Source organism: Apaloderma vittatum, unplaced genomic scaffold (genome assembly GCF_000703405.1).
Source record: "Apaloderma vittatum isolate BGI_N311 unplaced genomic scaffold, ASM70340v1 scaffold31303, whole genome shotgun sequence".
NCBI classification, from domain to species: domain Eukaryota; kingdom Metazoa; phylum Chordata; class Aves; order Trogoniformes; family Trogonidae; genus Apaloderma; species Apaloderma vittatum.
Window position 1 is genome coordinate 13,062 of NW_009706995.1, and position 22,414 is coordinate 35,475.

The 22,414-nt window shown below is 39.1% G+C and overlaps 1 protein-coding gene across 1 annotated transcript; it reads right to left on the reverse strand.

Moving 5' to 3' along the window:
* Window positions 1-574: 574 nt before the first annotated feature.
* On the reverse strand, window positions 575-21,332 carry MGARP (mitochondria-localized glutamic acid-rich protein). The gene is made up of 5 exons (XM_009866009.1): window positions 21,243-21,332; window positions 20,088-20,190; window positions 15,379-15,615; window positions 1,324-1,482; window positions 575-621 (listed from the first exon to the last, which is right to left on the reverse strand). Exons 1-5 carry the CDS (start codon window positions 21,330-21,332, stop codon window positions 575-577), a joined length of 636 nt encoding a protein of 211 aa, XP_009864311.1.
* Window positions 21,333-22,414: the final 1,082 nt, after the last annotated feature.

Consider the following 22,414-nt stretch of genomic DNA (forward strand, 5'->3'; position numbering starts at 1 on the left):
ATAAAGCCAACTGAGTAAGATCCGAGCAAAATAGTAAGACCATTATATTCCATATTTTTCATTAACATGAACAAAAAGTGCAGAGAGACTAATGGTGAAAAAATGTCTTGGAAAAAAAAATAGTCCAGAAAGTTAGTTACAATTTCACCATGTTTACACTGAGGGTAACAGGAGAAGAGGTCACTTGTATAGGGCAATAATCCAGAAGTCCAGTATCTATGTAATTTAAACCAATGTCCAAGTAACACATTTTTGCCTAGAAGAAAGCTGGAACTCTTAGGTCTTTACCCAGTTTGCATGGAACTAGGATAAAGCTATAAATAAATACCTAGCTTGACAACCTAGCTCGCTCACCTCTAGCTCCTTCACCTCTAAAAGATGCCAGCAACGGTTCCCAAACAGTAAGAAAGATTTCAGTTAAGTTAGTTTTTGCAAAGTACTTGTTGGGAGCAGAAACACAAATTCAGCATCAGAGCACATGTGCAGACTTACCGCATGCTGCAATTGCCACTATCTGAGAAAAAAAGAAAGGTGAAGAGTGGGAAACCGAATGCTGCAACTGTACTGTGTACCTTTAAGGTTCCTTATCAACTTCTTCAGATGTCTTCTCCTCCACAGAAACTGAAAACGGAGACAAAACACCAGTGAGAAACATTGGAAACTACTTACTTGATGACAAACAGTCAACTCAGCTGTTTGCATTAGTCCAAAAGATCCTTTCGACTAAAGGGATACAATTTATAAAGTCTTAGTACATATACAGACATTTTTATTTTTTGCTTGTTAATTCTAAATGTGAAAGAGTTTACAGGCTAAACTTCTAAACTCCTTTGAAAATCTCCACAATGATGGCTTTAACACACATTCTTCTTTGTATTCCATGATATCATTCAACTTCAGTAGCAATATAAGATTTTTTATAGCTTCATTAAAATATTCGAAGGTTTAGAAACATCAAATGCTCTATATTTTTCTTTACAGTAATGTAATTTAAGAAAATTCTTTCAAATTATGTCAGATGATTAAAAAAGTGTGTTACATCACATGCAGCGTAAGAAAGAATTTCTTGTTCTTAATGAACTTCACATCTAACCACTCAGCAGAGCACTGAGGTCAAAACACCCCCACAATCCAACTTAGCAATACCTATTTCTGCTGCATGGCATATAATTTTGAAGTTAGTTTTTCTGCTAACACAACGATGCCACACACAGTCATCGCTAGCAGCCGCATCGCGTGACTTGCGTTGGGCGTGCTCTCGCAGCTAGCTTAGTACAAACAGCCATAAGACAAAACATTTCAGACCCAGCTGTACTCCTGCACCTTCTGAAGTTTCCCCCGACTCCTCAGCATCAGCGTCCTGGCTCCTTGAGGATGTGTCAGAAATCTCTTGAGCTGCTGAGGCTACTCCTTCCTTGACAGTGTCTAAGTTTTCCTCATGGGCAGAAGAAGCTGCAACATCCAAGACTTCACTCACAGTTTCTATGAATCAAATTAGAGAGATAATTGTCTTGTCTTTCCATTCACCAGCATAAATGAGGGTGAGCAGTCAAGGCTCACAAAGCATGAAGCACCCTCCTAGCATACATGTTTGAAGTAACTAAAACCAACAGGATCTACCAAATGATAAAATGTTACTGTGGAAATAAAAAGTTTGCAAGTGGAACTCCAGAAAAAGTCTGGGGCAGAAACCTATAAACTATTTTCTTGTCTTTAGACAAAGGTAAATATTCTCTAACATGTCTATTCTCTTACAGATACCCCCTTTTTATTTTCTGATTTCTGTCAAACTATTAATTATGTTTAAGAAACTAATGGTAAAGTTTCCATGGAAAGAAACCAAGTCTGATGAACGCCATCGAGCATTACACACACACTCCACATAACCTTGCAAAGACATCACAGTTTTAATGGAGAAATATCCTAACCTCATGCTGAAGGGTCAGGCTGCATTTCCAGCATAGCACAACTGCCACCTCGCCATTTTTCAATAGTGCTTGAGGATAAAGCAATCTATCTGTATAAAAAGTCTGTAACAGGTAATATGTCTATATAGAGATAAACTCTGCAGGGAGACTGAAGACATCATCCAGCAGTTCCATGTTAAATTTAACTCGAGTAAATTCTTTCTTACCATGTTGTTCTAACCTTCCTGTTGGAGGTCTCCACACACCTTAACTGCCTGTCAGGACAAGGGTTGCCGGGACTTTGTTGTTACAAATTGTGTCCTATACTGAACTACATGTATATTAAATGCAGCTAACCAAACAGTTTGATCAGAAGTTCAATAAATGCAGTAAAGAGGAGTTTTGTAGGGCTAGCATCCCATGCCTTTTCCCAAATATCAACCTGCAGCTACTTAAACACACCATATTCTGAATATCGACTATTTGACTTTATTGTGCAGAATACTAACGAAAGGGGAAAAAAAATCTTGCATTGCTACCTTTGTCTTTATATGGAACAGCTATGCAATAAAAATAGTACATTTGGAATTCAGAATACTAGATGTTTTACAGCTAGCACAAGTTTATGTAATGCAACATATTTTCTATAGTAACAAGCTGCTGGTTTTGAGTTTGTCAGATCAAACATTCAGTTTATGTTACCAAAACACTTCCTCTCTGGCTTGTAGTACTTCATCTTGCTAATTTTTGTTTATTTCTTGTGATGTTTAAGTGTGTTAGCTTCTTTTGCACTAAACAAGTAGAGAGAGCAACATGAACTTTCCTGCTTTATTTTAAAAACTCTTTTCATTTTGAATGAGAAGTCCATTTATTTGTCACCTACAGGAATACCTGCCTTGAAAACAACCATTGACACTTACACCGCTTGTACTCAACATTTTGTCTCTGGTCTGAAGTATTCTTTATGGCTACCAGAAAAGCCATTTACTGAACAAAGTACAAATTCCTCCCAATGTGTCCATCGAGGTTTCTGCAGAGTAGCTGTCACTCCCTAAAACACAAAGGGCCTTGTTGGGACAGGCACGGAATTTTTGAAAACCTGTGTCTGTACATATGAGTAATTGTTCTTGGTTACTGCAGAAAACTCCAGCTGGGACGTTCAAGTGCCTTTCACAGCTGTTCCTTGAGCACCCACGGCAAAAGTTTTGTAGGAGCCACCTTCGTGGTGCCACAGCTGAAGGGCTCTTTTCACCAAGAGAAAGCCGGCAGGAGCGGATGGTCATGGCAAGGCACGGCAGCTTGCACCAGGTTGTTATCTGTGTCTTATCTCCAGCAAAAATTCAGGATGCTCCACGAAGATCATTTTGGCATCATTTTCTGGTCTTATTTTAACTACAGCAAGCTAGCTTAGTGTCTTTTGATGCTTTTTTTTTTAAATAAAAATCTGCATGCATTTCATATTTTTTCAGTCCAGCTTAATCCCCTGCAGTTGTTCCACATAAAATCCTGCGGTAACACCCAGTTTCATAAAAGAGATTTTAATCTATGCCTGGTACAACGATGACTCATTTTCTGTAATCCTTGGAAGACGCATTTTACTTCTCTATCAGTTCAATTACCGCAAAATTGTTAATAAGCTCTTTGCAAAACTCTAAAGCAATTAATAGATGTAATTGAAATAACTTCTAACTTCTGTTCAAACAATGAAAAATTTAAGCTTTTTCATTATTTTCAAACCAGTTGTAGAAGAGTTACAGTGTCTTAACTGTTTCCGTGTTTTCTGAATGATCAGTCTGAAATTCTGAAGTCCCGATATTTCCTTGTGCAGTGATAATTACGACCCCTTTTGCCTATCTTAGAATTTCTGCAAGCTTTACCTGAACAAGACAGTCTGCTCTGTGCGACTCCTTGATACTTAAGTGCTGTTCATGTTGTGTTTTCCACTGAATGCCCAGCTGCTTTGTTATCGATATTACACAATACGACTTCAGCTCTGCGACATCTTTAACAAAACATCAACTTCCAGCTTTCCAGCCAAATTGGTCTCACTCAAACGATGATTCATCCTGTCTCATAAAATTTAAAATCTGCCAAAAGTGGGAATGTTGGGGTTTTTTTTTAGTTTTCTCTTACATTCACAGAAGTGGGGTTGGTTAGGTGTTTTTTCTTAATTCTGTTGGAGGGAGGAAAAAAACCCCGTATTGTTCATCAGTAGCACTGGAGTTCAATGGTTTCATAATTTACTGTTTAACTGAGTGTTTGGTGTGTCATGTTGTGTGTCCCCCCTCATCTTACTAGGATATATTACTCTACAGAAGCTGTACACTTGACAGTTTCATACAAGGTATTGCCCTGCTGGAAAAATTTCAGCCTTTGTGTATAATATTCACTATTTTTTTCTGAAAATTTGGTACTTGTTTTTCTTATGCTTCTTCACTAGGTATTTGTCAATTTTTTTTGTTCTCCCTGGGATAAGCAGCTAAGTCCCTGTATCAGTAGCTCCAATTTTCTTTAATTTTGCTAGTCATTTGCATATACCATTGCACTTACAGATCTCAATTAGGATCTTGACTTCCTTATGATTTCAGCAAAGATAATATAAAAGACCTTCAAGTCTCAGAGAAATCAAACTAATCACATTTACTAACTGTAGGCAAGTGGTCAGGCTTTGCTTATGGTATCAACAGCTGTTCTGAAAGTATTCGAAGGGATTTTAACAGACCGAGCATTTTGAGGACAAACATCCTCGGGCCAGTTAGACCTCCTGACGTATTTCCAGTACACAACCATCAGTATGTAACGGCTTTGCGATATCCATTGCTTACATGTAAAAATGAACCCTAACAAAAGTATCGCCTGCTTCTGCCTAGGACAGCTATACACATTCTCAGGTGGTCTTTAGCTCCTCTGCTTTGCCACATACCATCTTGAGAAGAAACATGTCCTGCCAGATTGCACACGCAGGTACAGAACATGACTGGGCAAGCACCAGCAGCACATTACATATGCACCAAACACAATACCAAAACATGTGTGTTATGAAAACACATCTGGTTTGAGTTGAGCAAATACAAAAAAGGAAATTGATTTTACAGACAAAAGGAAATGAATTTTTTGTTTTCAAACTTTTTTTTTTTTTAATTAAGGCAGTAGCATTAGGAAGCTCCAGTAGCCTATTAGCATGATATCCAACATCTAGTTTCACCTAGAAACATAATTTTTAAGAAACTATTTCCATCATTGCAGGGAAAAAGAAAATCTCTTTCCTGTATAAAGTAATTATTCCTGCAGTCTTTAAAGACACAATTTTTGCTCTTAAAAGTGCTACAGTTACACTACTGTGAGTGCAGTAGTGCATTCAGAGTGGAACAGAGAGCAGTCCAAATCCAGGGCGCTTCTGAATCCTCATGATGGTCAACTGAATTGTCTGAATATTAGTGAGCTCAGCATTCCACCAGAGGAACAGAGAAGCACGATAAGCAGGGCTTTGCATGCTTTGTATGACTGACTCATCTGTGCTCCAGCTAATAATAAAAAATAACCCACCTCACACACAGACTGAGTTTTTCCTGTTAATAATTAAAAAATCCAACACAAAACCCCACGCACATTGACTTGCAGAGCCCCAATCCTACTGCTTGCATAGCCTCTTCCCCTAAAGCTTAAAAGCATTTAAAACAAGCTTTCCAACTTCCTTGATGGAGTTTTTGTGCAGAATCAGACTGGATTTTTGTGTGTGACGCAACGCTCTAGTCCAAAGTTAAACCAGCTCACACTGGCAGTCATGTCCTATCGCCTGGGAAATAGCAGCTGTAGGATGATCTTGAAGCTGGCAGGTGCACAGGAGGTATAGAAAGAATTGAGTTGCCACTGCTGCTGGTAAGTGGAATACAAAATCTGCCAAGAATTTTTATAGAAGATACCGTTTCTGATAGCCTTTCTACAGGGCATGTGTTGTGAGGGTTTAGCGTTCAGTGTTTGGCAAGCTTTGGGTTTTCCAAGCTGTGCTTCATACCACACACCATGCGTGAAAGCTACCAAAGCAAACTCCCAACTCTCCAACACACACGTGTTATTTCATACATCAGCTTTCATTGGCCACAATTCCTGAAGAAAGCAATAGGATACATGAGATCAAGGAGAAGAAGAAGAAGAAACGAATAACTGACTTCCTCACTTACTCTGCACGTCTACAGTCATGTGTCAGCATTGGTAAGAGAAGTAAGCAGACACAAAGAAGTTCTACACCTCCATCTAAGCAATCCTGGACTCCTCTGGGAGCAAGGTACCTTCCCTTGGTCACAACACTAAGGTTTCTTCAGTGCTGATTGAAACTACTGCTTGAAAGCCTAGAGCAGCCCTTTGAAAAATCCTATTAATTTTAATGTTAATGCAAGAGTTAGGTCTTTGTGCTTCCACTCAAGCAGCTAGTTAGCAACTAATTGTTAAGAAAACAAACAAACCAACCTTATTTTAAATATAGAAAGAAATTATTCTACGAATTGAAAGAACTGTTTTCCTTCTTCCTCAATAAGTGAAGCACAAGTGCTTTGTGAACAAAATACATCATCCTCTTAACATGTAGAACCAGAGGAAGCTCTCTCTCTCAGAGCAGCATTAAAAGAAGTCTAAATTTTTACAAAAGCATCGGAGAACTATTGGAATTCAGGATTGCACTCCTAGAGCAAAAGTTTTACCACCTTTGGCCAGTCAGTTCAGCACCACTGCAAATGCTCTCTTTGTTCAGAGTGCATTTGTGTTGAAATTTCTTAATGATTTTTAACATCTATCGATACCAACTTACAGAAGACTGACACGAATAGCCTATAGGCATAGTTAACTAACTTGTATAATGTAATTTTTATCCTGTTGGACTTGAAGATTTTACCTTGTACTTTTAAGTGGCTTTGTAAATATATTTTCCTTATTTACAATACATATGGAGAAGAAAGCCGTTTCAGATCTTAAAATTCAAGCTATATTCAATTTTTCCCTTGCTTAAGGAGAGGCAGGGATTTCCCCCCCCATCCCAGATGGCAGTGTCAGAACAAGATCATACAAGATAACTACAGCCTGCTCAGGACTACAGCCTGTATTTTTTTGTCCCTAGTTTTGCATTTACCTACTAATATACTGAAAACTATCGTATTTTGATTCTAATCCTAATGCTTTAACTAGTTTTAAAAGTTTTATTTCCACTTAGAAAAAAAACAAAACAAAAATCTGAATAGGCACTTATCTCCTGCAAGTTTTAAAGATACTTAAAAATACACTTTTTTGAGTGAAGCATTTCACTTAAAGCAGTACCCTTCATATAATTCCTTTTTTTTTTTTTAGCAGTCAAGATGAGGGTGGTATCTGTAATGCAGAATGTCAAGTTCAATTACTTTAAGAATATTCTTTGCAGAAGAATTTTGCTTTATAAAGCTAAAATAATACAAGTTAATCAGAATAATACAAATGGAATCTGCCTGGAGCGTACGAACCAAAGCTGGAGTATAAAACAAGACGCTGTTATTTCAAGTTGCCTATAACAGAACCAATGTCACATATTAATTCCAAAGGAAAAAAAAAACAACACAAAACCTCAAATTTGATTGTGAAAATAGAAACAATATTCATTAATAGTCTTTGAGAGAACTATTCATTCTAGAATACGATGCATTTGTTTACATAAAGCTTCTCCTAAGTAAGGCCCACTGAGCACCTCAGGATGCCCCCAGAAACATTAGGAGAGGCAGAGCAAAAGAATCTCTATTCCTTTGCATAGTTTAAAGACCCACCAATGGAAAACTGACAGTGGAGTAGAATTTACTTTTATAAAGTCAAGTTGTGCCATGTTTGAAAAGTAATTCTAGAATGTTTTTGAAAGAAACTGCAAAATAGAACACAAGAGGTGGGAGTGCCTGGCTCCCTCCGATAAAAACAGGGGAAACACTGCAGTAGCAGTAAGAATCTGTGATTCCCTTTAAGACCAACTTCACATATTGTGGTTCCATCATCAGCAATGGCTTTTGTTTTAAATCCTGAGGTGGTGGTGACAGCTAAGGTCTCGTTCCTTCCATCAGAAGTGACCTGCCACCCTGACTGATGCGAGTTGAGCACTTCCTACCTCTGCTTATAGGGGCTCAAACCACCATCAGCCACATCAGCACTAGGAAGAGGGAGAAACAATAATCACTGAGACAGTCTGGGACAAAGTAGGCAAAACTGTGCCCATGTCCGTGTAAAGTGAGCAAATGCTGCAGGTTTCATCAGCCGTGAAGACCCAGGGAGCCCAGGCCTTGCAGATACCCACCAGGAACAGCCCAAGCATCAGGAATGTCACTCAGGACTCAGAAATGCTCGCTCTCTGCTCGCTGGCATTTTATTCAGCAACCACTTAAGACTATAAACAGCTCAAGTAAGTTAGCCATCTCTTTGGAAAGGAAAAACACTTAACACTTAAACATTTGGCTTAAAAATGAAAAAAATATCTACTAGATGGTTAACCACAGACCAACATCTCTCTCTGACACTCTCAGCACCGGAGCTTCAGACAGGAAAAAAGCAACCTCTCAGCTCTACATGCCAGACTGAATCAGGGAACTAACAATTATTTAGGAAAGCACCGATTATTTTCCAGTCAGATCGGTTCCTTGAATGCACAGGACAGGAAACAGTAGCTGGCAACTGCCAAAGCCCACATTGCTCTCAAGAAATTTTTTGTGGAACTGGCCTGGCCGGATCACCCTGTTGTTTGGACATAACATGAAGGCAGCCTCAGGCTTCCCCACAGAGCACCACCTCTATAGAGCCTGCGAGTGTTGGGAGTTTTCTCCCTTTGGCCTTGCAGCTCTTCCATAAGATAAACCTGGACCAGAGGCTCAGAGCGAAAAGTCTTTGAGAGTCACAGAATCACAAAAGGTTAGGGCTTGGAAGGGACCTCTAGATCCTCTAGTCAACCTGCCCGGCCAGAGAAGGATCCCCTAGGGCAGGTCACACAGGAATGCGTCCAGGTGGGTTTTGAAAGTCTCCAGAGGAGACTCCACAACCTCTCTGGGCAGCCTGTGCCAGTGCTCTGTCACCCTCACAGTAAAGAAGATGAACAAAGTTAAGCTGTGATTTCCAGTAATCCTGCCACTATAAAAATATGACAACTTTTTCTTTTTGCAAGCCATCCATACGTAATCCAGATAAAAATCTACAAGGTCCAGCTGATAGCCTAAACCATGTCTTTATCAAGCACATTTTTTAAGGAAAAAAAAAAATCTTCACTCCACACAGCAAGAAAAGAAACAACTTCAATCAACCAAACATTTTGGCAGGTTGTTTGTGCCTACTGTAGGTCACTAGTTCCTAAGAAAAGCCTCAATTAGTTCACACTAATGACCAAAAGATTGACTTCAAGAGAGCTTTTTCTATAACGGATGATTAACAAAAGATTCAGAGATGCCTATAATGGTCAGAATAAAAGCGTAACAGTGCTACCACATTAATACAAAATAGTTTAGAATATATAATACCTCACATATGATTCTATGATTCTGTAACACTGATTTGTAGCAATGAGAAATAATTCACATTGTGTTTGTTTTGTTGGCTGCTTGTTTTAAACATCTAGCCACCGACTGAAGAAAACAAGTGCAAGCTGGCATAAACAGCACATATGAAAATACACTAATAATTTGATGTATGAAATCCTGCAGAAGTTCTAGAAAATCTTTTAAAGTTAGGCATTTTCTTTAACACTCTTCATACAAAGGAACGCACCAAGTTTTACCCACTTAGATTGTTTTCAAAGGAGCAACCCAAAGTTCAGCATGTTGTTTTTTTGAAAAGAATGCTTCTCTCTGCAATGAGAAACGCTGCCCAAAAATAACATAAAAATCTCCATCATTACCATTCTGGCCTGAACTGCTGCCAAAGGAGAACAGAAAGGAGGACCTGCTGCCATTTTCTCTAAAGTAGGACACTAATAGTATTCCTCTGCATGCTGTATTTACAGAAAAAAATAACACAGGTAATACTACTTACAGTAAAGTAAATGCTAACAGTTTTTGTTGACCAGTGAGTTCTTGCTTTCCAAATTAAAGAAATTATGTTATTTCACTATTCTTTTAAACCCTTGACAACGAGTTCTAAGTATTTCATTAGTAAAAAGTGGTAAGTCCATTTTTTCCTTAATAGTAACAATAATTTAGACACTATACACTTGATATCCTTTTTTACCAGGTTTACTGGTTTTTTTGAGAAGCTACTTGTCCCCGTGTTCTATTACAGAAAAACAGGAAGACAGTTATTTTATATAGTTCTCTTCCATTTACTTGTTTACACTCTTAGCAGGGAAGTTTTAAGGCGTTTTTTTTCCATTTTACTGGAATCTTTTTTTTTTTCCATTTTACTGGAATCTTCCTCCCCAGCCCTGTGCATGCTGTAAAGTTCTCTTTTCAGGTAATGATCAAAACCAAACAGTCTCTCCATTTACCAACTTGTGTCTTCAGATGCTCACAACTTAATACAGAGGCTTTCTTCTAAATACTGTTCTCATTCTTCCTACAGAGATTCTTCCATTTACGCTATGACAACTCATCTCTAAACTCAGTTTTATGAAGGAAAGACAGGTGGAAGAGAGAACAGACCAGTGACTCGTGTATGGCAATTGGAGAGATGCAAGATGAACACAGCAGCCCAGGGGACAGATAAAGAAAGTGATCAAAGTGAAGCACAAATGCCCAACAGAAATTCCAGCGATACAGATACTTGCCCAGTGGGATAATATTCCCATAATTCTGTTACATGAATCTACACCTAGAGACCATTTCACCCTGTGACATTATACATAGGAAAGTGGCAAATAATAGGCCTGTTATAAGATGCTTCTGATGTGGCTGAAAAGAGAAAACATGAAGTGTAGTTATTTTCACAAGGTCCAACTGTGAACAAGTGGTGTAATCACAAGGGATAAGCTCTGTCCCGCCCTATCCACACTGCATTGTACCCTGGCACCTAAGACTGTCAAGAGCTGCAGGCTTAACAGCTTTTCCTTCCTTTTCCATCTCACACAAACACCTAGAAGGATGCCTTTGTCCTACTGAGCCAACATCATTCTGAAAGCCTCTGAACAAGTGTGAGCAACGGCAAATTACTTTGAGCACTTCTCAGCAATCTTCAAAAGCCTACCAGTGTCTGAGCATTTGAATACACAGCCAGAGTTTGGTAAGTTACCAAGCAAAAACAATGTACACTCATCATACTGAGTGGTTTTGTCTGCTTGGCATCACTGTGCAATCGGGTCAGCAAAAGTCCTGTCCAATGCAGCCTATATTTGTTTCTCTAGGCTTCAGACAACTGGCACTGTAATGCCATTCAAAGCTTAACATGGAAAACACTGGCACATTCACACACTAATCCTCCCCAAACCTAATTACTCAAATGTTGTCTGAAATAACCAACCGAGAAGAGACTACATCCTTTAATACTTAGAAAATTAGAAAAGAACTCACACTACAGAAGTGAAGAGCCAGAGAAGGCATGGTTTTGGGCTAATTGCTTTTGCTGTTCCAGTTGACAGTGCCAAAAGCTCAAGCCTCAATACTAAGAATTGGAGAAAAGTTTATAGTGGCAATCCAAAAACTACAAGTCGCAGATTGACCAATGCTGCCTAATCCAAATAGCAGGTTGCTAATCTGTGCATTTTATAGCATTTGTTCTGTCTGTCCCCAAACATGGAGTACACTAGAAGGAGAATAGGAAACCTAGCAGCATCAGGCAGTAACCCAGAGTGACAGCACAATAGATCAAGTAATTAAAAGGTATAGAAAACTAGAAGTTAGAGGAAGCTAAAACCTTGTGAACAGAGTAACATATTTCACAGAATTCCAAAGAACAGTAGTGGCTTGTAAACTGCTTAAACTCAGGCAAGGAGAAAATTCCAGTGAGGTAAGATTGTAATTAACTTTCTAAAATTGAAATTTTCCTGATTAAGTACCTACCTCTAAGGCTGGTGGGATTTTCTGTTGTTTTGGTTTGAGGTTTCCTTTGGCACATCCATGTATAATCACACATTCAAGTCAGGGCAATCCCAAGCACAAATACAGACTAACTGGAAAAAGGATCAGAAGCAGCCCTGGGGAGAAGAACTTGGGGGTGTCGGTAGATGAAAAACTGAACGTAAGCCAATGATGTGCGCTCCCAGCCCAGAAAGTCAGTCGCATCCTGGGCTGCCTCAAAAGCAGCGTGGCCGGCAGGGCAAGGGAGGTGGTTCTCCCCCTCCGCTCCACTCTCCTGAGAACCCACAAGCAGTACTGCATCCAGCTCTGGGGCCCCATTTTGCACTTTCAAAAGCAGAGGTTTACTGGTAATAAAAAGACTTGCACCTTCATCTGCAGAAATAACATCAAGCTATGAACACAACTAATTAAAGCTTTTTAAATAAGTATTCTTTTTCAATGTAAGCCTGCATTTTCCTGAAATGTAGTTCTGAAAGAAAAATCCTTCCCTGCCTCAGTAAAATGTAGATGCCCTTTTTTTCCTCTAAATGGAGAGAACAAAAACAATAAAGATGGTTAAATACAAAACTGAAAGGTATTTCCATACATTTTAATTAGAAAATTATTTTTAAACCACAAATAGCAGTTGACCACAGGTAAACACTGAACAAAGTGGCACATGGAGAGCAGAAGACTTTTGAATAGAAATACCATCTTCCTGTATTTTAAGTATTATGCCAATGCAAACTAGCTTTTACTTAGCTCAAAGAAAAGGGATGCTGGTTTGACCTCATGTGTGCAACACCATATGCTGCTTGTTAAACCCTTCACGTGGTCATGAGCCAGATGTCCCCATCAATTTCTCAGAAATCCAAGGAACGAACTGCTTCACAGGCCTTGCTGTTCTCCCGCGGATGGGGCCTGGAGCAGAGGAGCAGCCAAAGGAAGGCTGGGGTGACCTGGGACAAGAGCTTCTGCAGCCTCCCAGGGCAGGACTCGGGTTACCCAGCAGCCACGGTGACTTAACCCTAGTGCGGGAACCTCACGTGAACTGCTTACAAGACCTAGCGCGTTCACCCTTCATTTAGGCACCCCTATTAAGAACAGTAATTTACAACAGTCTTCACTGGTGACCAGCAGCACGAGAGAACTGTTATCAGAGGAAGTTTTAACATCCCACAAATGTCCAAGAGATCAGGCAACACTACACCATGCAGAAGACTCCCTTGCTTTAGAAACTAGTCACGACTGAGGGGAAGTTCAACTTCTGCTGCTGGGTATGACATGCTTTAGCTAACACATGATATTCTGGTTAGACGTTGCAAGGAAGATACCTGAAACAACACACAGAAGTTTCTCAACAATTTTATATCCCACAGGTTTGTTTCCTCCAGCTCTACCACACAGGAAAGAACAACCACTGCAGCACGATTTGATAGGAGGCACCCGAACTGACCCTCAGAATCCCTTATAAATATCAGTGTAACAGAAGTGTTGCTCTAGTGCTCTTAAGCAGATCTAAGAAATGGGTAATACCTAAACACCACATCTACTTCCAGTCAACACGAGCAATAACTAAGAGTTACAAGCAACACTTCCTGTTGTAAAACAGTGACCACTAACTGTATCAGTTGACCATGTCTGGAATTAAATCATCATACTTAATCTACATATGCGCAACATTTCTCAGGGAAGATCCTAGTTGCTTCCTCTTCAATAGAGTGGCAGAAATATTTATCTTAGAGAAGATCCTACCTTAGCTAACAATTAATAAGGATTCCCAGGCAAGCATTGTGAAAGGAGTTTTCCACCACTTCTAGACACAAGCAAGTACCCACTCTTTAAAGTGAAATTTTGCAATTGCAAAACATGTTTTAAAACATCTTCTGTCTTTTAACAGCTCTCATTCACTCGCTTAAACATATACTAGACTGCTTCCTTTCTAAATTAAATGGTCTAAAACTTCCATTGAAATTGAAATTTTTAAGGCTTTACCTATTTTATCACAACCTTATAAATATTTTTATATGTAAAGAGTAATAGTCACTATACTTATACTTACTTGTCCTTTTTTTTAGCTATATTACTTTTAGCAGATTGGACTAAGTGTTTCTTATTTTTAAGATTGTTTTGCAGTCAAGTGCAGGAGCTATCTCACATAGGTTAAACTCTTACTCATACCTAGACATTTCACAAAGGTCAGTCATTTAGAGGGATTCATCATTTCTCAAGTTCATTTTTTAATAAGACATTTAAGTTGCATCCTTTCCTCAATGGAGTCACCAAAGAGAAAGGTGAAAACAATTCCGGAATCTGCTAATGCCTTTCAAGGTACTTGGATAACCTCCCATGGACTAACAGTTAAAATACTTTTAATCTCAGTTTGACCTCTGTTTCATATATAACTTCTCAAGTAGATATTTCTTTTCTCAAAGTCAGTCAAACACAGGCGTGCAGTCAAGATCCCATGTTTAACTCAAGCTCAAAACCACCGCAGTGGTTTTCATACTTGCTACAACCACACTGAAGTTTTCCTTTCCAAAGCAAGAATTAGAGTGAAGTTTCTCTTTCATGACAGGCTGACAAGTTCTTTTGTTGTTTTTCTTTTTTTTTTTTAAACTGAAGACACCAGATGCAAATATCTGCTGCTTTCCTATCAATTAAGAAATTGCAACTGCTTTATGTGCATCCCTTCCAACTGCAGCTGAACAAATCAAGAGGTAAGAGGATAAGTCATTGCTCTACTCTTACAGGTCATAGTGAAAAAAAAAGGAAAAAAAAGCAACAGAAAAAGTGCTAAAAAAATCAAGTTAAATTATAATCCTGTGCAATTTATGGATAGGTTTGCATTTGTATTATTGCTGATTTTTTAAAACCACAGTAAGCCAAAATATTTCAAATGTCCTGACAGTTCAAAATACTGAATATGTAGCCACCAATCAATTTAAGTGTTTAATACCAATTTCAAGTTTTACTGCATTTTGAAACTTTTTGCCTAGTCTATCTTTAACACTGAGATCACATCATTTTGGTTGCTATGCAAGATTCTGTTGAAGTTACACTGACAGAACAGCTATCATTATTTAGCGTGAATCTTAGGAATGGCCAGTGAAATAAAGTGTTTAGATTCCTTAACAAACCCTTAAGAACTAGGTTATTGAATTAAGTGTTTAACTGATGGCATTGCATGCCTGCTGTCATATAAGATCTTAAAGAAGTGATATAGAATAGGGTAGTAAAATCACCTTTTCATTCTACTAGTTTTAGACAGTAACTCTGGTGCCACAGGCAGCATGCTTAGAGACACTGATTTAATAAATTTAATTACTTGGTTCATGATAGGTCAAAGTAGCACCTGAATTAGTTAGTTTTGATTACAGGACAAACTCCCATTAGGAACACTGTTTGCTCTTAATGTTCTGTAGTGAGAGGCAGAGTTTTAGAACCTGCAACACACACACACACACACACACACACAAAAACCGTGTTCGTAAATTAACCTTGCACTGCAGCAGCACCTTCTGAATTAGCAGCAGCTTCTGAATTAGCCGCAGCTTCCTGCTGTGCTTCCTCCGCAGCAGGAGATGCATCTGGAGCGGGTAAATCATCCTCCCCTGCGGTTTCTGGGATTACCCCAGGACTCTCATCCTGTGCTGCGGGTCCAGCAGCAGCTACTGCATCAGCCTCTTCTGTGGCTGCCTCTGCTTCAACGACTTCAGCTGCCTCTTCTTCATCACCTTTTAAGGATTTATTTAACACAACAAAGAGAGTAAAGTGCATGCATGCAACACAAATTACCCGACTACTTTTTATCATCACCCTTATTTAAATTTAAAATGGGAAGTTAAGCTTCGGGATCAGAATTTACAAGCAAAGTCAAAAAAAATCAATAATTAATCCTCACCATATGGTCTAATGTGGCACAAAAAAAGATGTTTACAAGATGAAGAAACCATATTCTTAATTACCGAGTATCATAACTGCTTCATTGTAAGAAACGAAAACTGTGGCTTAAAGCAAGTGACTGCAAGAGGTGGGAGTGCACAAAAGGATAGAGAAAGGGCCCCACCAAACGTTGTTCCAAACCCACTCTGCTGAAAGGGCCAGTGACGTGGGTGTCAGAGGGAGCAGCACTCCTGCCCTGTTCACACCCAGCAGTGGAATTACCGCACTGGGAATACGACATTTGCTGTCAGAAGCTCTTACGGCGTTTATTATACACGAGGCTCACAGCTTAGAAAGCCACGATGTGCCTTCCGTTTGCCCAGGACTATTTCCAGGCTGGCTAACTTGGCTGGCAATAGCTACAATAATGCCGAGCCCAACGAGCTATTAGTTCCAAGATGCGGTTTGTGCCATCTCCTTAACTCCATGTACTCTGCTATCCCCATTCACCCTCTCTTTAAAGCTCTCTTGAATGCCCTGAGACTGTCTGCAGTGCAGAATAAGAGACCCTTATCAAAACTAGGTGTCTATAAGTAAGAAAAGAACTGGCTAATTTTAAGTGGTCGGCATTCACCTTACTGGAGATATGACCACTTCTGACTGACTCTTTTCTTTTTACAAGGCCCAGCTGTCATTTAAGACATGTCTACGCTGCTGTGGGTTGGACTCTTTAGAATCTGGAAAACCCACTGGTGTTTCCCAATCATGCATTACTTCAAACTCAGCTAAGACAAGTTAATAAAAACTAACAGCATAAAGCAACAAAGATACGCAGTCACCATGCAAACATGCAACAAGATCAAGTTAACAAATAAAAAAAAAGGTTATATACCAAGTGTTCATTGCAAGTTTACCACTAGAATCAACTCACCACGTGAAAAATCAGAACTGGAAATAAAGTTTGTAATACAGTGTAAACTAAGTGAGAATAGAAAGGAAAGAGCTTAAAGAGACATAGTCAGAATTTACTGTACTCTTTATAACTGTTTAAAAACTAAACAGATCAATTTTAATTCTTGTTTGTCTTATGCTAGTGCAAACCTATCTTTTTGTGTTCAGGTTTCAACACAACTCTATTCATTGCTCAGTAAAAGCCAAAGCTTTGTATTATATAACCTGATCATGTCCCTTTAAGAGAATGCTATATTTCAAAAAAAAACAAAAACAACCAAATACCAACTAAATCGATCACACAAAGAATAGACTAACAGCCAAGCTCAGCATTCAGTACACTTTATTGGACAGTCAAATATAGAGTGCATTCATTCAGAACAGCCAACTTGTCAAACTCAGAACTGCCTTCTACAAAGCAGATTCAGTAATAAGCTCAATATGGTTTGGCCTTGCAAACATAGGTAGTTCTTTTAAAGTCTCACAAGTACGGAGTTTTACAATAGGAGGTCTAAAGTCATCCCAAGGTAGGCTGCAAGGTACTCAATGGTGAACGACTGTCCTTTGTTTGCATTTAACTTCCTCGGGTTTGGAAAGACATTTCCCTTGTATTTTAGTCTGGAAAGTGTAAAAGCAGAGTATAGATTAGAAAGATTGAATCAGCTTGCATCAAGTTAAAAAGAAAAGTCATTGCTAAAAAGGGAGGAAATCGGGAGCAAGTTTAAAGGAGACACATGCAAATGAAAGACACAACTCAGTATTTGCTAAATAAGCAAGCAGAATTTTCTGCAAGGCAAACATCATTTTACAGTTCAAATGATGTCCCAGATTTCCTACTGCTACTTCGAGTCAGGCTTCTGCCAGGGACTTACTTTAATCTCTCTCTAAAGTTTAGAGTAGCTTTCAGTTAAGAGCAGCTACAGAAATGCTGCTATTAGACTTTTTTAAAAGTCTGATATCATTCATTAAAATACCAATAAGTACCATTTCAACCCTTTAATAAACCAACGAGCATAGACTAGCATTTGGTTCTCTTGGTTTGACAGCTTTGTTTGCTACATGCAAGTCTGTAACAGACACTTTGGGTTTGGGCACAAGGGAAGGATTTTCCTCAGGACAGAAACCACAAAAATCATTCTCATCAGAAGAGTCTCTCTCTGATCAGCCGCTCCCTAGTATTAAGTTTTTTCCAACTAGAAAGTTCTTCTCTTACCATTGCACACGTAGCAAATATGCCACAAACGTGCTGCTTGGCATGCTGCCTTTCTATCCCCCACTTGATTTTATGCAACTCTAAAAATTATTACATTTCTTCGAGAACAGAATTTATAATCACTTTTATCAGCAAAGCTTACTGTAGAAAAGTGTAAGGACTAACTGAATCTAAAAAATGTGTGGGAAAAGAAGCTGCAGTGGCACTTCTGGGAGCAGCAATACTAGGGCAACACTCTGTGACAGGATACACACAAAAATACGACTATGCAGGGAAGAGAGGAAAAAAAGCGGGAGGAAGAAAGACATTAATTCTTTTGAGAAAGCACGCAGAGGATTCCATAGGAAAAGAACAGAAACCTCTTCGGGGAGGATACAGTTGGGAACGAAGAAGGATTTCAAAGAGCTGATTCAACAGTAGTCTTGTATCATGAGTTCGAATTAACTACTCACAAGTCCAATTAAAAACTCCAAGTTAAGCATTTATTCAGAAGTCCAATATTGAAAATTATATAGGAAACAAGTGTCAGCTATGTTCCCATGTTTTGGACTTCTTACTATCAATAATAAGGGAGGTAGCAATCCCCCGCCATTGGCTGTGACATTTATGTATGTTACTAAGCAGCACAAGGCGTCAGATAATGGGATGTCTGGAGAGCACCTGGAGTCAGAATTAAGTAAATTACAGAGCACCAAGTGCTCTTACCCCAGTCTCGGGAAACACAGGTGCAGGCTTCAATGGGTCAACAGCACCACTGGCTCTGTAGGTAACCCACTCAAACATTTGGGTAGACTAGGATTAAAGCTCAGTACCTTGCAGAAGTGAACCTTAAGAGAAAAGAGGGAATACACTGGCATCATTCTGAGTGCCCTGGGAGGTTTGCTTAATATTTTCACATCTACCATGTTCTTCTGACTGCCAGTCAGTCATTTCTTTCCTGAAAAGCAGATGACTAGATCATTAGGAAAAAATATCTACTACGGTCCTGGTTGGATTTTTAATTTTAGGGACATAAGAGGATTACATTAAAATTGTGGCCAAATTCTCAGCATTTAAAGAATTAAATTTAAAAACCTATACTACTTCCAGCTGCTTAAGCGAAAGAGAACTAAGGTGATTTGCCATTTTAAATCTTAAATTCTGTAATTTTCAAGTTCCAGGACTAAAGGACACATTGTGGAACTTCAAGGCTAACAGCTTCAAAAAGAATATTTTTAAAGGCAACGTTCACATATTGAAAACAAAATTTAAACTCGGCATACTTTAATCAAATCTACTCTTTGTGTGCATGAAAATACACTAAAATCAGTTCTCCAGCTCTCAACATCTGAAAAAATAAGGAAGGGCTTTGAGTGCTATGGCTTCATTAATTTATTTTTTAAATAATAAGTAAATAAAAATAAAAAGGTCCTTAAGAAGTCAGTTTTTCTAATTGTTTTTCCTAGCAAGGCCACGCTTGCCAAAATTCCATCTTTTATATTAACGCTGCCGTAACACTAATTGATGTAGACAGAGACAACATTCCATTACAAGTATTTGAACTAACATGGTCTAATTATTTAAGCATGAAGAGCTAAGTAAGGATTTGCCATACATTGAGGTGGTGTCTGCTTTTCATTTAATCCTAAATTAAAAAGGAAAAAAAAATCCAAGTTGTGGGACAAGAAATGGGTCCAATTCACAATATTTTTGAAAAACGTAGGGGTTTTCTCCCTACTGAACTATGTTCTCTGATGTCACGTGGCCTGAAGCCCAACTGTTGGCTGAGAAAAAGATATCACCTCCTTCCCCCCCAACAAACAAAAGAACAAAACTGATTTTGACAGCATTATGCATTGAGTCAAGTTTCATTAAGCTTTCCAGTAAATCAAATGCAAATACCCCATATACATTTAATGGTTCACAAATCAACTCCTTCCACCTAGAGAGACTCCTGCAGGTTGATCACCGGCCAGATACACTGCCTAAAAGTTAAGTCCGCTCCTGGAATTTGTACCAAAGTAGCTGTGTAACAGAACACGGCACAACCACCTTTGTCTTTACTCCCACTCACAGAGCTCAGACCAGGACCTGGCCAGGGTTAAGGCCTGATCAGACAATCTAGAAATCTGTTCCAGACCCTCCTGTACCCAGAGAACGAGAAAGAAGAGCTCAACTCACCCCTGCTTGGCCAAGGTTTGTTTTTCCGCCCCTCAGCTCTCTCATGAAGAATGTTCATATGCTCAATATATTTGCTGCGGGATGAACTGACTGTTCTGTAGGCCTGAAAGGAAATTATACCTAAACTTATTGCTACATCCCTAATAAAGTTACAAAATAAAAGGAGAGGAGATAGAGAGGAGAGTTTTTAGGCAAGGGCTACTTCTCAAAAGGCCTATCAAATTATGCTAAGCAAGGTTAAAAAAAGAAAACAAACTGTTTTGCTATATTATTTATACATTTCATTTTCCTCCATTGTTAGAAAGCAAATACAATATACCATGCATACTTTTGAAGTGCTGCAGTGTTTCAGGAATTGAACACGGTATTTTAAAAGAAAATTACAGTCACATTATTTTTTTTTAAAAAAAAAAAGACAGTAAAAAGGTGGCAGCAAGAGAATGTGTTACTCCTACAGACATTCACACAAGTCTGATATTTTGAACAAGCAGAAGCTACTTACCATTCAAGATGATCATTTTGTGGGAGAAAGAAACATATACCCCTCTAGGATGTGCCAGTCACTATCTCAAATCTTTGGGGGGGGCGAAGGAAGCTACGAAATGGAGCCTTTAGGGCAGTGAAGCCGAGTCGGATAGATTTAAACGCAAGCGAGAGGACGACTACCAAAATGCTTGATTAAAGTAAATGCTTACTTAGAAAAAACATGTCACAGTTTTGTAACTAATATTCTTATCTTTCTTTGTACCCCAATCAACGAGGCTCAGAATCTTCCCCTTGCAACTTCAGACAGCTTACTTCACATCAGTCTTCCCCACTTTGGGATATTCTTAGAGTTCAGGGTTGACAAGAAGAGGCGAGGGGTTAGACGCAGGTGCCTTATCTCTATCTTTGGACACAATCATTTCACATAGTTTTACATGTATTTCCCACTAAGGATAACAACAGCACTAGTGGATCAAAGTAACAGTAGAAAAGGGAAGCAATAGGCATTCAGTTTCACTGGTTCCTTTTAAGTAATTTTTAAATTCGACTGCACATTATGCTATGACATCCACGTTCTATTGACAGTTTGCATCTTTACCATATTCTTTAACACATCGTATACCATGCCAACTCAGAAAGCACAAAACAGCTCCACTCCCAAACACTTACATAAAATAAACCACCAACAGCAGCAACACCAGCAAGGAGATAGTAAATCATGTTCTCTCCAGAAGAGCCAGGAACACTCCCAGATGACATCTGGCGAGGAGGTGCTACAAAAACCATTATTTAAATTGATGTAACGTGCTACTTAAATACGATTACAAAATAGAATGACTGACACTGAACTCCATATGGGAAAGGATAACTTAAAGAGATGTAATAAAATAGAAAACTACGGCTTAGTGGTGCTTAGTACAGCCGAGTAGCACGGGGCGTGGTGCCGAAGGGAATATGGCTGAGCTCTTCCTGAGAGTATAGGATTTTCTGTGAACTATGCTGTCTGGCCGTCCGTACTGGATGCAGTCAATATAGACTAAGGAACTACCTAAGAAGTGTTTAAAGAAAAACAACAAAGACCAAAAAACCCTAAAACCGTTCCTGCCTAAGGTATGTAAAAGGCTTAATCTGCCCTTATTCATTCTTGCTGCATTCATGATCAGCAGAGATGACAAATCCTCTTCAGTTTAGCAACAGAGCACATTAAGAAAAAGCTTTTTCCTTTGAATTCACCCTCTTTCACTCCCAAATAGACGGCTGACATTTAGAGACATGCTCATAACCTCAAGTATTGGCCAACAGGGTAGACAGGCAGGATTACAGCATTTTATCCAGTATGTATTCACTGTAATAGCAGACTTATCCATTTAGTGTTGATGCTTGTTATATCCTTAGACTGTATTGTACATCTCAAAAAAGAGGCTTGCAAAAAATGCACACAATTCTGCGTGTCAACGAGGTTTCCAGGTGAATTTTGTCCCAGATGAGAAGCACCTCATTGAGAAGGCGCTCATCAAAAAGAAAAAGCCTCGGAGCACTGCAGTCAGTTGCTACAAAAATAGTCGCAATCTCACAATATTGCCATCGTGTGCCAGACCATGTTTAGCAGCATCTGTCTCATGACACACTTTTCAGCCTCCTCTTCCACAGTCCGGTATCCTAATGCGGATCTTCTCGCATCTACCACATAACCCGTTCTGTAGCAGTTTCTCATGAACACTGTCTTCTCAAAGGCTGCACGTTTGAGGTGGGAGAGCGCTGGGGAAGCCTGCCAGCACCCAGCGCAGCCGGAGCGTTATTTTTTTTTTCCTTTCTGCTACTGGTTACACAATTCCTGATGC